The sequence below is a fragment of the Rhinopithecus roxellana genome, chromosome 11 (assembly GCF_007565055.1).
Source record: "Rhinopithecus roxellana isolate Shanxi Qingling chromosome 11, ASM756505v1, whole genome shotgun sequence".
In the NCBI taxonomy this organism is placed as follows: domain Eukaryota; kingdom Metazoa; phylum Chordata; class Mammalia; order Primates; family Cercopithecidae; genus Rhinopithecus; species Rhinopithecus roxellana.
This window is the reverse complement of record NC_044559.1, coordinates 128,494,756-128,506,865: the sequence shown is the minus strand read 5'-3', so window position 1 is coordinate 128,506,865 and position 12,110 is coordinate 128,494,756. Positions and strand designations below refer to the sequence as shown.

General features: G+C 44.1%; 1 protein-coding gene across 3 annotated transcripts in view; it reads right to left on the bottom strand.

Annotated features, from left to right (window-relative positions):
* The window catches only part of KCNMA1 (potassium calcium-activated channel subfamily M alpha 1), a 304,426-nt gene extending 293,393 nt beyond the window's left edge, over window positions 1-11,033 (bottom strand). For 2 of the 3 annotated variants that reach the window (XM_030941176.1, XM_030941175.1), the window contains exons 1-2: window positions 10,937-11,033; window positions 9,511-9,622 (exon numbers count right to left, since the gene is read on the bottom strand). In XM_030941176.1, the coding sequence (XP_030797036.1) occupies window positions 9,511-9,622; window positions 10,937-10,978 (154 nt within the window). In that variant the 5' untranslated portion in view covers window positions 10,979-11,033. The remainder of the gene's footprint in view (window positions 1-9,510; window positions 9,623-10,936) is intronic. The other variant, XM_030941177.1, reaches the window with a different exon arrangement.
* Window positions 11,034-12,110: the final 1,077 nt, after the last annotated feature.

Below are 12,110 nucleotides of genomic sequence, written 5' to 3'. Positions count from 1 at the left end.
TGGTAGGATGGAGGAGCTGAGCTTTTAATGTTAAATAGGCAAATGTGGCTAGGAGCTACCATACTGGATAGCACAATGTATTAGTTTGGTGCAAAAGTAATTATGATTTTGGCCATTTTTAAGTGGATTGGAAAGCCTAGCTACTTAAAGTGTGGTCCACAGAGCAGAAGCATCACTACACCTGAGAGCTGGTGGAAATGTAGATCTTTGACCTTAGCATAGGCTTCCTAAATCAGAAACTGCATTCTAACAAGATCTCCTGGTGCTTCTAATGCACAGTAAAGTTTAGAAAGTTAAGAGATGTATACAAGTGGTTCTCATCCTGACTGCACTTCAGACACAACTGAGGAACATTAAAAGATGCTGAGCCTACGTCACACCCTCCACCCAGAGATTCTTAGGTTAATGGTTTCAAGGCTTGGCCTCAACATGAAGAGTTTTAAAAGCACTCTGGCGGATTCCAATAAAAATTTGAGAACCATCCCAGCATAAGTGGGTACGGTGGCTCCAAAACTGGAGATCACCAGGGGTGTTTGTTAAAACACAGATTGCTGGCTCCAACTCGCAGTTTCTGACCCATGGGTCTTGCTTGAGCTCTAAGCATCCTCATGTGTAACAAGTCCCCAGTAACACTGATGCTGTAGATCCAGGAACCACACTTTGAGAACCACTGGTCTAATCATTTTAAAAGATGGGCTCCAGAATTGGACTAACCTGAGTCTTGGACTTGCCACTTACTTAGACCCTGAACTTCAGCTTCCCACACTGTAAACTTGGGCTATGAATATTTACTCATCGTGTTATTGTGAATATTAACTCAGAGAATGACTATGAGATGCTGGCACAGTGCCTACTTTTAATAAGCAATCAATAACTGTTCATTACTATCATGATCCTAAGAAGACTCACTCATTCAACAAATGTGAACTATGTGTCAGGCACTGTTCTAGGTACTAGAGACATAGCCAAAAACAAGGGGGCCACAGTCCCTGCCACATGGCTGTCGTGGAACCTGCATTCCTACCTGTCAGTACAAAGCAGGCTGTGTATGGTGCTCCTATAGCACGGATCCTAAGAGCACAATAAAAAGGTCAGAGAGGCGCGGTGGCTCACGCCTGTAATCCCAGCACTTTGGGAGGCTGAGGCAGGCGGATCATAAGGTCAGGAGATCGAGACCATCCCGGCTAACATGGTGAAACCCCATCTCTACTAAAAATACAAAAAAATTAGCCAGCTGTGGTGGCAGGGGCCTGTAGTCCCAGCTACTCGGGAGGCTGAAGCAGGAGAGTGGCATGAACCTGGGAGGCGGAGCTTGCAGTGAGCCGAGATCACGCCACTGCACTGAGTCTGGACAACAGAGCGAGACTCCGTCTCAAAAAAAAAAAAAAAAAAGGTCAGAGAGGAATTCATTCCAATGGATGAGAATGGGAAAGCTGCACACAGGAGGTGGAGTCAGAGCTGTGCCTTAATGGGGAGAAGGATTACAACCTGCAGAGTGCAGGCAGGAACTTCCTCATGACCAGGCACAGGGCAGAGACAGCAAGAGAATGCAACTAGCAGCCTAGTGGAGCTGGGGCAGGAAGTACAGAGAAAGGGGAGGCAGGAGGCAGGGCTGTGCATATGGGGATGCTGACCAGGGTCTGCTTCTGCTCTCTGGCCAAACCATACTAATTGTGTTTGTTTAAATCCCAAACACTGAAAATTACTGATGTCAGGAAACTGAAACCAGGCCACAGCTTTCATTCTTGATTATTCTTACCAAATGCAGAGGCCAGTCAACAGAAGGTCCAGGGATTCACAGAATCATCCTGACCCTGCCTGAAGGTGGGGTTCTTCAGCCAAGCACGTGGCTTTGGGGCCAGATGCTCCATTGAAGCAGAGGAACAACAGAGAGATGCTTGAGACTTCAACTGAGCCCTGGGTGGGGTGACCATTAAAAAGAAGAGTGGTGTGCTGACCCCATCCACCGCTTCCTTTAGGAAAATGGTGGCCTACTACCACAACTCTTTGGTCTCATTTGGGTTTCTCTGTAAACTCCAGAAAGCAATAAAGCATGATTCCTAAAAAAGAGGGCTTCTAGATGGAGGTTATGCAGACCTAATAGGTTCCCCTCAGTCGCTGCAGCTGCAAAGGAAGAGGCACCCAAACCTCAGGGTAAGTTACATAAAAACAACAGGTAACAGGCAAGTCTGTCTAGTAACTCACCTGTTCCCATGAAAAGAAAAAAAACATGTCACTCCACGGAAGTGAGGGCACATGTGGGAAGGTTTTGGGCTTCAATAAGCCTCTCCCCAAGGGTCTCCTCCCTAACAGGCTGGAAAATACCACGAAGCAGGGCCCCGAAGGGCCGTGAATGACCCCTGATGCAAAGGACTCCAAAAGGCTATGCAGAGCTTTTGGCATATCTGAACAGGGGCCCAGATCCCAGCACTCCCTCTTCTGGGCTCTGACTTTGGCAAGTCACTCAACCCCTCAGAGTCTCAGATTCCTCTTTGGAAATAATAAAAGGAATAATAATATGCCCCTTTTGGTAGGCAGAACGATGACCCCCAAATATGTCCATGTTAATCTTGGAACCTGTGAATATGGTCATTTACATGCCAGAAGGAAATGAAGGCAGCAGGCAAATTAAGGTTGCTGATGGACTGACCTGGAGATGAGAAGAGTACCCTGGAGTATCCAGGTGGGCCCAATGTAATCACAAGAGTCCTTAAAAGTAGAAGAGGGAGGCAAAGAAGAGATGGCAGGAAGCAAGATCAGAGTGATGCAAGGTGGAAATGAACCCTCAGTTGCTGGCTGTGAAGGTGGAGAAAGGGGCCATGAGCCAAGGAGTGTAGGCGGCCTCTAGAAGCTGGAAAAGGCAAGGACATGGAATCTTCCCTAGAGCCTCTGGAGAGACCCATGTTGGACGTCTCACCCACAGAACTGCTTGGAAATGGAAAACTACTATACCATTTTGCAGGGTTGTGAGACTGATGTTTGGCACTCAGCAAGTCCTCTCTCTTCCTTCCTTCCTTCTTTCCTTCCTTCCTTCCTTTTTTCCTTCCTTCCTTCTTCCTTTCCTTTCCTTTCCTTACCTCCTTCCTTCCTTCCTTCTTTCGCTCTCTTTCTTCCTTCCTTCTTTCCTTTCTTCCTTCCTTTTCTTTTCCTTCCTTCCTTCCTCCTTTCTCTTTCTCTCTCTCTTCCTTCCTTCCTTTCTTCCTTCTTTCCTTCTTTCTTTCCTTCCTTCTTCCTTTCCTTTCCTTACCTCCTTCCTTCCTTCTTTCGCTCTTTCTTCCTTCTTTCCTTCTTTCCTTTCTTCCTTCCTTCCTTTTTTCCTTCCTTTTCTTTTCCTTCCTTCCTTCCTCTTTCTCTCTCTCTCTCTTCCTTCCTTCTTTCCTTTCTTCCTTCCTTCTTTCCTCTTTTCTTTCCTTCCTTTTCTTTTCCTTCCTTCCTTCCTTCCTCCCTCCCTCCCTCCCTCCCTCCCTTCCTTCCTTCCTTCCTTCCTTCCTTCCTTCCTTCCTTCCTTCCTTCCTTCCTTCCTTCCGCTTTCTCTCTTTCTCTCTCCTTTCTTTCTTTCTTTCCTTCCTTCCTTCCTTCCTTCCTTCCTTCCTTCCTTCCTTCCTTCCTTCTTTCTTTTCTTTTCTTTCTTTCACAGGTCTTACTATGTTGCCCAGGTTGCTCTCAAACACCTGAGCTCAGGGGCCTTCTTGCCTCAGCCTCCCAAGTAGCAAGGCCACTTTCTTCTCTAGGCTGGTATTCGCTTCTGTAGGTACATACCATGCTCCACACATACTAGGCTTCATTCTCCCTGTCTTAGCCCATTATTGCAGCCTCCACTGAGCCCCAGCCTCTCACAGAAGCATATCCTCATTCTCCCACCCACGTGAGCTCTTGTTCCTCTGAACTCCCACAGCCTTTACAGCCTGTACCTCACAATTACGGGCTTAATTATATAGTGGGTAGTGTTACCTGCTGTCACTGCATGTGTGTTTATTTTGGTTCCAAAATGAGATTGCAACCTTAGTCTCAAACAGGAACAATGTTTTGTCCTTTCGCTGTTGTTGTTTTTAAGCACCTGTGCTTTTTTATATAATCCTGTTTTTATTGCCTTCTGACACACAAAAAAGGACTGCTTGGGCATATATTTATAAGCAGATACCCTACATCATTGCAATTGCCCTGTGATTGGGCATTAACTCATTTTTCTATTTCCTAGCAGAGTTTTCTATTTTCTAGCAGAGTTTACTGAAGGTTTTAAGGTTTAAGGTCTAAGGCCAGTTCTGATACAGACAATAGGATCAAGTTTATGGTTTTCCAATCATGGTTCCAATGACCATGGTCCCTTATCATACCCCAATTTCATCAAAGAACAGGGGATGGTGTTGGGAATCACAGTACCGCTAGGATACAGGGTGTTCCGGTATGTGTTCTTCTCATCCCAGTGCTGAGCACATAGTAGGTAAAAAAAAATGGGCTAGAAAACTGGCTGGTGAGTGCATCATTACTTTTCCCCTACTCCCTTCTTTAAATCCCACAAGATCACTCTCAACAAAAACATACACACAGGCAAGATGCAGTGGCTCACACCTGTAATCCCAGCACTTTGGGAGGCTGAGGCGGGTAGATCATCTGAGGTCAGGAGTTTGAGACCAGCCTGGCCAACATGGCAACCTCGTCTCTACTAAAAATACAAAAATTAGCTCGGCGTGGTGGCGAGTGCCTGTAATCTGAGCTATCGGGGAGGCTGAGGCAGGAGAATTGCTTGAATCCGGGAGGCGAAGGTTGCAGTGAGCCAATATCGCACCACTGCACTCCAGCCTGGGCAACAAGAGCAAAACTCCATAAAACAAAAACAAAAAGAATAAAACATACACACAAACAGAGGCAGTACAGCCCATCGACCTACCTTGGGGATACATTCCCAAAAGAGAATGAGACAGACGGACAAATGAGTTCTCCTTGGAGCATGTTATTCAAATCTCAAAATAAGATACAGCTCTCATTTCAAGGTGCATTTATTTTAGTGAGGTTGGGATTTGTAAGGGAAACAAAATGAATAAGTTGGTGGGTGGGGACAGGAATTAAAATAAGCAGCGTCTTGCTGCTTGTCGACATGAGTGTCCTCACATCCGCTGCCTTATTTTTTATTCTGTTCTGGTTTGTTTTCTCTTGCGGTGCTTTAAAATATGATAGGTAGGTTAGAAAGAGAGGCCGAGGTAATCCTGGCTTCTGTTCATTAAGCTCGTATGAAGTGCGTGTTGTTCTACTCACATTACCTCAGTGAATCCCTATGAGGTGGGTGCTATAATTAACCCCATTGTACAGGTGAGACAACTGAGCCCAAGGAAGATAAAATGCTCATGCTAAGTGTCCCATCAGCAAATGGGTGAGCCAAAATGTGGACTGAGTTGGTGGAGCTCAGAGCTGAGCTTTAATCTACTCTGCGCTAATATCTGGGGATGTGCTTAAGCTCCAATCTCTCTGTCCCAGATGGAGCAGGTCGGATCTCCAAGCTGCTGAGGGGCACTAGGACTCGAGAGATACCAGGCTAGCTCTGCGTTCTTCTGGTCCTCCTGGCATTTCTAGAAACTGGAGGTGGGCAAGGAGGAGGGGGAAAGAGGAGCCAGGAGAACACGGAGTCTTAAATAAGATCTCTTCCCTCTCTTCCTGCCTGGCGTGAAGCCCTTTATGAGTAAGCACCAATGGAGGGATGCCAACACAACGCAGCAAAACCAGCCCTGTCATTCCCAACCCAGGACTCCTAACTGCAAATCATTCAAGGGTAAGGTCACAGAAAGAAGAGCAGAGGAAGAGTGTGGACATAAAGTCAGACCACATCTTGGGGAATGCACCCCTCCCACTACTCCCAGGAGATGTGACCTTGGACAAGATATCTCTCTGAGCCTCAGTTTCTTCATCTGTAAATGGGGAAATGACAAGTCCTGCCTCATAGGTTTGCTCTGAGGATTGAGTCCATGTATGTGAGGGGCTTTCCAGAGTGCCCATCACACAGTAGAAGCTGACTACATATTAGTGTCTCTATGAGTACACCGTTACATGCACTAGGATGATCTGTGCAATGAATATATTCTGTACTACACAACACACAATCATATGCCAACAATTGAAAACTAAACATGGTGCGGGCAGCGTTCTGGGAAAGGTACGGGCAGTGGCCTGCATTCATTCTGGTTTTTATCTCCTACAGAGCCAGCTACTGCACAGTCCTACCCTCAGCAGGGCTGGGAAAGTTTGTGTAGGAGAATTGACATAGACTTCGGTTTCCTGCATCTTATCCCAAACCTCAGTCAGAAAAGGCAGCACCCTTCCACTTTCCAGGAGAGGGGCAGCCAAGCCTGAAATGCCCCTATTTAATGGGATTATTTCTTCTCCTTTATAAGTCATATCTCATGGGAATGTTCATTTTCTCTCTGGCAGCTCATCAGTACAATAATTGTTTCACAATGTAATAACCCATGTATTAAGTCAGATGAGAACCTCCTTGAAATATTATTATCCTGAATCCTCTTCCGTAACAGGGAGATAAGTTTTAGATCTCACCCAAGGAGATTTCGTTACCAAAGAGGCCAAAGCATTTCATTACAGGTGCTTTCTCCTACAAGAGGAGAGACATTATTTTTTATTTTTGTTATTATTATTTCATAGACCAAAAGATTATTGTTCTATGGGTTCAATTTCAACAGCACTTATGCTTCCTCATCATACCGTGTCATTTACTTCCTTATTAGGTTCAGTGTTTCCTGCTTTCCCCACACTGCAGTATAGGAGCGTAGGGGGATAGGACTCTATTTCTACACTGTTGTTTCTCAATCATCTGGGATGGTACCTGACATATAGTAGATGCTCAGTAAATATTAATATACAAATGGAAGCGAGCACATTTAGAGCACATTTCTTTTGGAAAGCGACCACAGTTGATGCAAAGATGTATCTCATTACAATTCATTCCAACCTCTTTTATTTCCTATTCAATTATTTTTTGCCCCCATTCTGTGTTTGTGCCAATAGATTTTTTATGAGATCAGAACATATCTCCAAAAATCAGAATTAAATTATCTACAAGAAGGCTATGGATTTCAAAGCATACCAGAACTCCTAGCGCTAAAATGCTTCAGAGAACGTGTCACTCACCACAAGGAGGCTCAGCTCCACACCTTTACTGGGGGCATGTTCTGCTCACTGCAGAGGAGGATGTCTCCACCACAGTCGCCAGGGAGCCCTTCCATCACCCAGGCCCACAGGGGACCAAGAGAGAATGGACACTGGCAGAAAGTGCAGATTCAGGAAGTATGAGGACTAGAAGGTAATTTCATTTAACCCCCATTCTTCAGATGGGAAAACTGAGGATGCAGAAAAGCAAAGTGGTTGTTCAAATGCACAGGGTAATTAAGCACAGCCAGGTGACAAAGGCAGATCCCGCCTGTCTCCTTCCCCGTCGATTTTCCTGTGTGTGCATGGGTGTGTGTTTGAACTCTTAGCAACAAGATGTTTTAAAAGGACTCCCTTTTAACAGCTCATCCATAATTTTGACTCAGGGATGCTGCTGATAGAATTCTACTAGCTTCCCTGTCCACCCCAATGACCTTAGATCCTAAATTTCCCATTAATGACTCAAGAGCCTTAAAGACTTTCTGAGCTAAAAGATTCTTTAAGATCCTCTAGCCAAATCTTTATCTCACAGATGAAAAACAATGGGCTAAGAAAAGCGAGCTGCCAGGTCACAAAGCCAGTTAACAGTGAAGCTACAGCAGCTGGGACCGCTGACACCCAGGGACACGTAAGTTACACTGAGGACACTTTTCAGATTTGTGTGTGACTCTACTAGCCTCATCAGGATAAGAAGAAAATAAGGAGGAAGGGGGATACGATAAGCAGAAAATCTAATCTAACCAAGCATATCTCAGGTCCAAAATGATAACTTTTCCTTAGAGCAAGAGAATATAATTCTAATAAGAAAACTAGTAGCAAAAGAAATCTTTTTAGGATATGGACACATACATACGTGTATGCATGCACACATGTGTATGTGCATATAATACAGAGAGTACCACACATACTATATTAAGAAGATGCTTATTTTTAAAAAATACTTGACACTAGGTATATAATAAATTAACAGTGCTAACAATGGCATCAAAATGGATTGCTAGTGGAAGCTTATCTTGACACAGTATTTTTTTAAGTTATCCATCAATGTCTGCACAAAAGAAAATACACATATTCTTTCAACCAGCAATTCCTCTTCCAGGAACCTGGAACTATTGATAGAAATAGAATTATACAAATATATGAATAACGGTGTTTATTAAACCATCGTTTCTAGCAGCAATAAAAGGAAAAGAAAAACATTCAGGTGGTCTATCATTAGGGTTATGGCTGAATATACTGTGATACAAACAAATTATGGAGTCTCATACAACTGTTATAAAATGAGTTATCACAGAGCTGAAGGGATGTCCATCACGATTAGTGAGGAAGCCAAATTGTGGTGCAATGTAATTGTTTGATACAATTTCTCATACAAACACCACCATCTCTAAAACACTATTATGTGTGCACATGTGAAGGCCTGGGAACCCTGGGTGTTTAAAGGAGGAGGCAGTGATGGATGCAAGGGAGAAAGATGATGAATGTGTTCTTCACACATCTTTGTTTTCACTGATTACAATGCATGCGTATTGCTTTTTAAATAATTAACTTAAGCCAAAATGCCTAAAAAATAAGGACAGAAGGAACCCACAGAGAGTCCTCCAGGTTCTGTGTCAGCCTCCCTTCTTCCCTAGTAGACCCCAGGACAGCAGGAATACTCTGAATTCAGGGAAAAAATGAAATCAACGCAGCAATGAGAAACCTGAAGCTGTCTCTCTGAGCCCTGGACTTCCAGGACTATTCTCTGGTCAAGTTACTTTCCCCACTAAAGTGTTCTAGTCCTGGTCCAGGAAGTGCCCTGTACAGTACAGCCCAGCAGCACTCTCCCGTTAACCCAGAAAGGGACCTCAGTCTCCTGTAAGGTGAGAGATGACTCAAGAAACTTCATCTCTCTCTGCCCTCCAAAGAACCTTGTACCTATAAATAGACCATGCAGAACCCACTTTTTGGAAGCAGACCAAAGCTAACTTTGGCAGGCAGGCCTCTGGGGTGCCTGAGCCAGCCATTTGGAAAGTTGGCTTTACCACCATGGGCTTCTTCTTAATCCGGTCCTGACTCTAAGTTCCTGCATGAAAAGTGACAGAACCATGAACATAAAGGCCCTGGCTGTGACAGTGATGACCACTAGGCTTTGACAATTATAAAACTGCATTACCTGAAGCACAAACTGTGCAAACCCTTCGGGGCTAGTGCTCCAAAGAGAGCTGCCACCATCAACTTCTAAAACTCCAAGAGCATTGTTCACATTAATACATACAATGTTCTTTGTAGGGAGACAGGCCCCTGGTCCACTGCAAATTCTGTCCTTCAGCCAGGACTCAGGAACCAGGAAGGAGAAGGAAAGAGAGGTTGACTTACCAAGCCAACTTCTGTTTAAGTACACAGACACAAACACAGGAGGCACCGTGAAGAAATCCACTACAGAGTTCACTTCCAGCCAGAACCACAGCTTATCGTTGGCTGCAATAAACTGGAGGAAAGAAGAAAAAAGAAAGAGAAAAAACATGAGAAGCATGGTGCCGGCATCCAATGTACACTCTTTTGTCAAAGGGTAAGTTTTGAGTTTTCATAGGGGTAAGTTTTGAATTTCCATAGGGCCATTACACCTGGCTATTTTTTGTATTTTTAGTAAAGATAGGATTTCACCATGTTGGCCAGGCTGGTCTCAAGCTCCCAACCACAAGGGATCCACCCTGCTCAGCCTCCCAAAGTGCTGGGATTACAGGCATGAGCCACCACACCCGGCCTATTTCTATTTAATTTTTAAGGTCTGGAGGAAGAGGTTATGTCCTTTTCACATCTACACAAAGCACATGTTTTATGGTTGGACACACATGTTTTCTAGTGCCCCATATAGAGCCCTAAATAGATGAACTATATGATATGCTAGTCTTACAGAAAGATCAGGCAGTGTATTTTTCTGTGGTTTTCAACAGCTTCATAGGGAAGATTGGGTGATTTTACTTTTATTAGACTCATTCATGTAAATATAACTATAAATAAAGCACATATGTATACATTCACACACACACATACACACACACACAATTCTGTCCATCTACTCTCCTCACCCTCCTTTCATTCATACTCACAACTTCTCTCTCAGGGCTCAGCTAAGTGAACACTGCTAAACATAATTTTAAGAGCTGAAGTGGTTTATTTCTATTTACTTTTGTTTTGTTTTATGTTTTGAGATGGAGTCTTACTCTGTCGCTCAGGCTGGAGTGCAGTGGCATGATCTCTGGCTTAGTGCAACCTCTGCCTCCCAGGTTCAAGCAATTCTCCTATCTCAGCCTCCCGAGTAGCTGGGATTATAGATGCCCGCCACCATGCCTGGCTAACTTTTGTATTTTTAGTAGAGATGGGATTTCACCACGTTGGCTGGGCTGGTCTCGAACTCCTGACCTCAGATGATCCACCTGCCTCAGTCTCCCAAAGTGCCGGGATTACAGGCGTAAGTGCCCACATCCGGCCTATTTCTATTTAATTTTTAAGGGAACATGGCATTGTGTGAAGAGAGATAAACAATCCACCTGTGGATACATCATCAATTTTCTTCAATCCCTATTTCTCCCCCTTGAAACAAAACTGATGTGAATTCCAGAAAATGCTTAGCTAAGGAGCGGGCTCTCTCCCAGACTGAAAAGCAGAATGCAGGTGTGCTGTCTCTCCTGGAAACACTGGGTTTTATCTTGACCATGAGAGCAGACGCTGATGGGGATGATCCCTGGGTCCCAGACTGAAACACCCCATTGTGATATTGAGTAATGTTGCACAAACTTACCCGCAAGCCAAAGTAGAGAAGGAAGAACACGTTGAAAGCCATGTCGATCTGTAATGTGAAATCTTTGTAGAAATTCTGGCAGGATTCTATTGGGCTATTAGACAGGAAGAAGAAAAAGCAAGAGGTAAATGACAGGTAGTATCATCCAGTCTCCCATGATGCTGAGAAGTGGCAGTGCTTAGGATAGATGATGAAATGAATATTCATAAAAGAAAACATTTGGTCTTTCTGCCTCCTGGGATCATCAAGCAAGCATTGCCAAGGGATCTTTCCATTCAACCATTCGGGAACTACTGTTCATTTATTTGTTGCTTTTGAAATTATTATATATCTATCATTTTCTATCATCATTCAGCAGTTGAACGAAGAATCTAAAGAGGAACATGCAGATACCTTGGAGGAAGGACAAGCAGGAGAGGCCTCTAAATTCCTTAATTTCATATTAACCCTTAAAGAACTTCTTTCTTTCTTTGAGAGGACACATACCAAAGCTAAAACACAGTTCTTCATGCCCTCCAACACATTGGCAGTGGGGCCCGTTTTCAATTAAACACAGTGGTTGTGTTTTGGACCTTTTAAAAACCATTAGTTGATTAATAAATATAGGACCCAGGAGCATCTCAAGAAAGCTAGAGAGGAGAGGATCCTGGGTAAGGTTCTGGCTAGACTAAGCACGGACTTTCTGTGCAGGACTTGCATCTGGGGAAAGAAGTATTGTCCAACTGGCCAAATTCAGACCATTAAACCAAAATGTTGAAGCAGTACTCTAAGGGTTAATTTTTTTTTTTTTTTTGGCATGCATGCTAATTGACTTGGTGTGTGTGTCGAGCAGCCAATGCGAACCCCCAGCACACTCTACTTCAAGAGTCGCCAGTTCAAAAGGGTACTACTATACAAACTGGTACAAGACCTGTGTGCTTTCCTGTGTCAAACTGATCAGAGGATCAGTGTGTGGAAAGTCCCAAGGTTTGGGCTGGGTGGGAAGCAGGAAAGCCTCATAAAGGCTCAAAGCTGTGAATGGAAATTCATATAGTATTCTGTGATTAGTAGGTAAATAGTAACACCCAGACCAGGAACCTGAAGGTGAAGTGAGGTGAGGGAAAGGAGACAGAATACCAAGAGAAGCAAAACACTTTCCCTAAAGGGAAGCGACATAAACCTCCTCCCTCCAGGA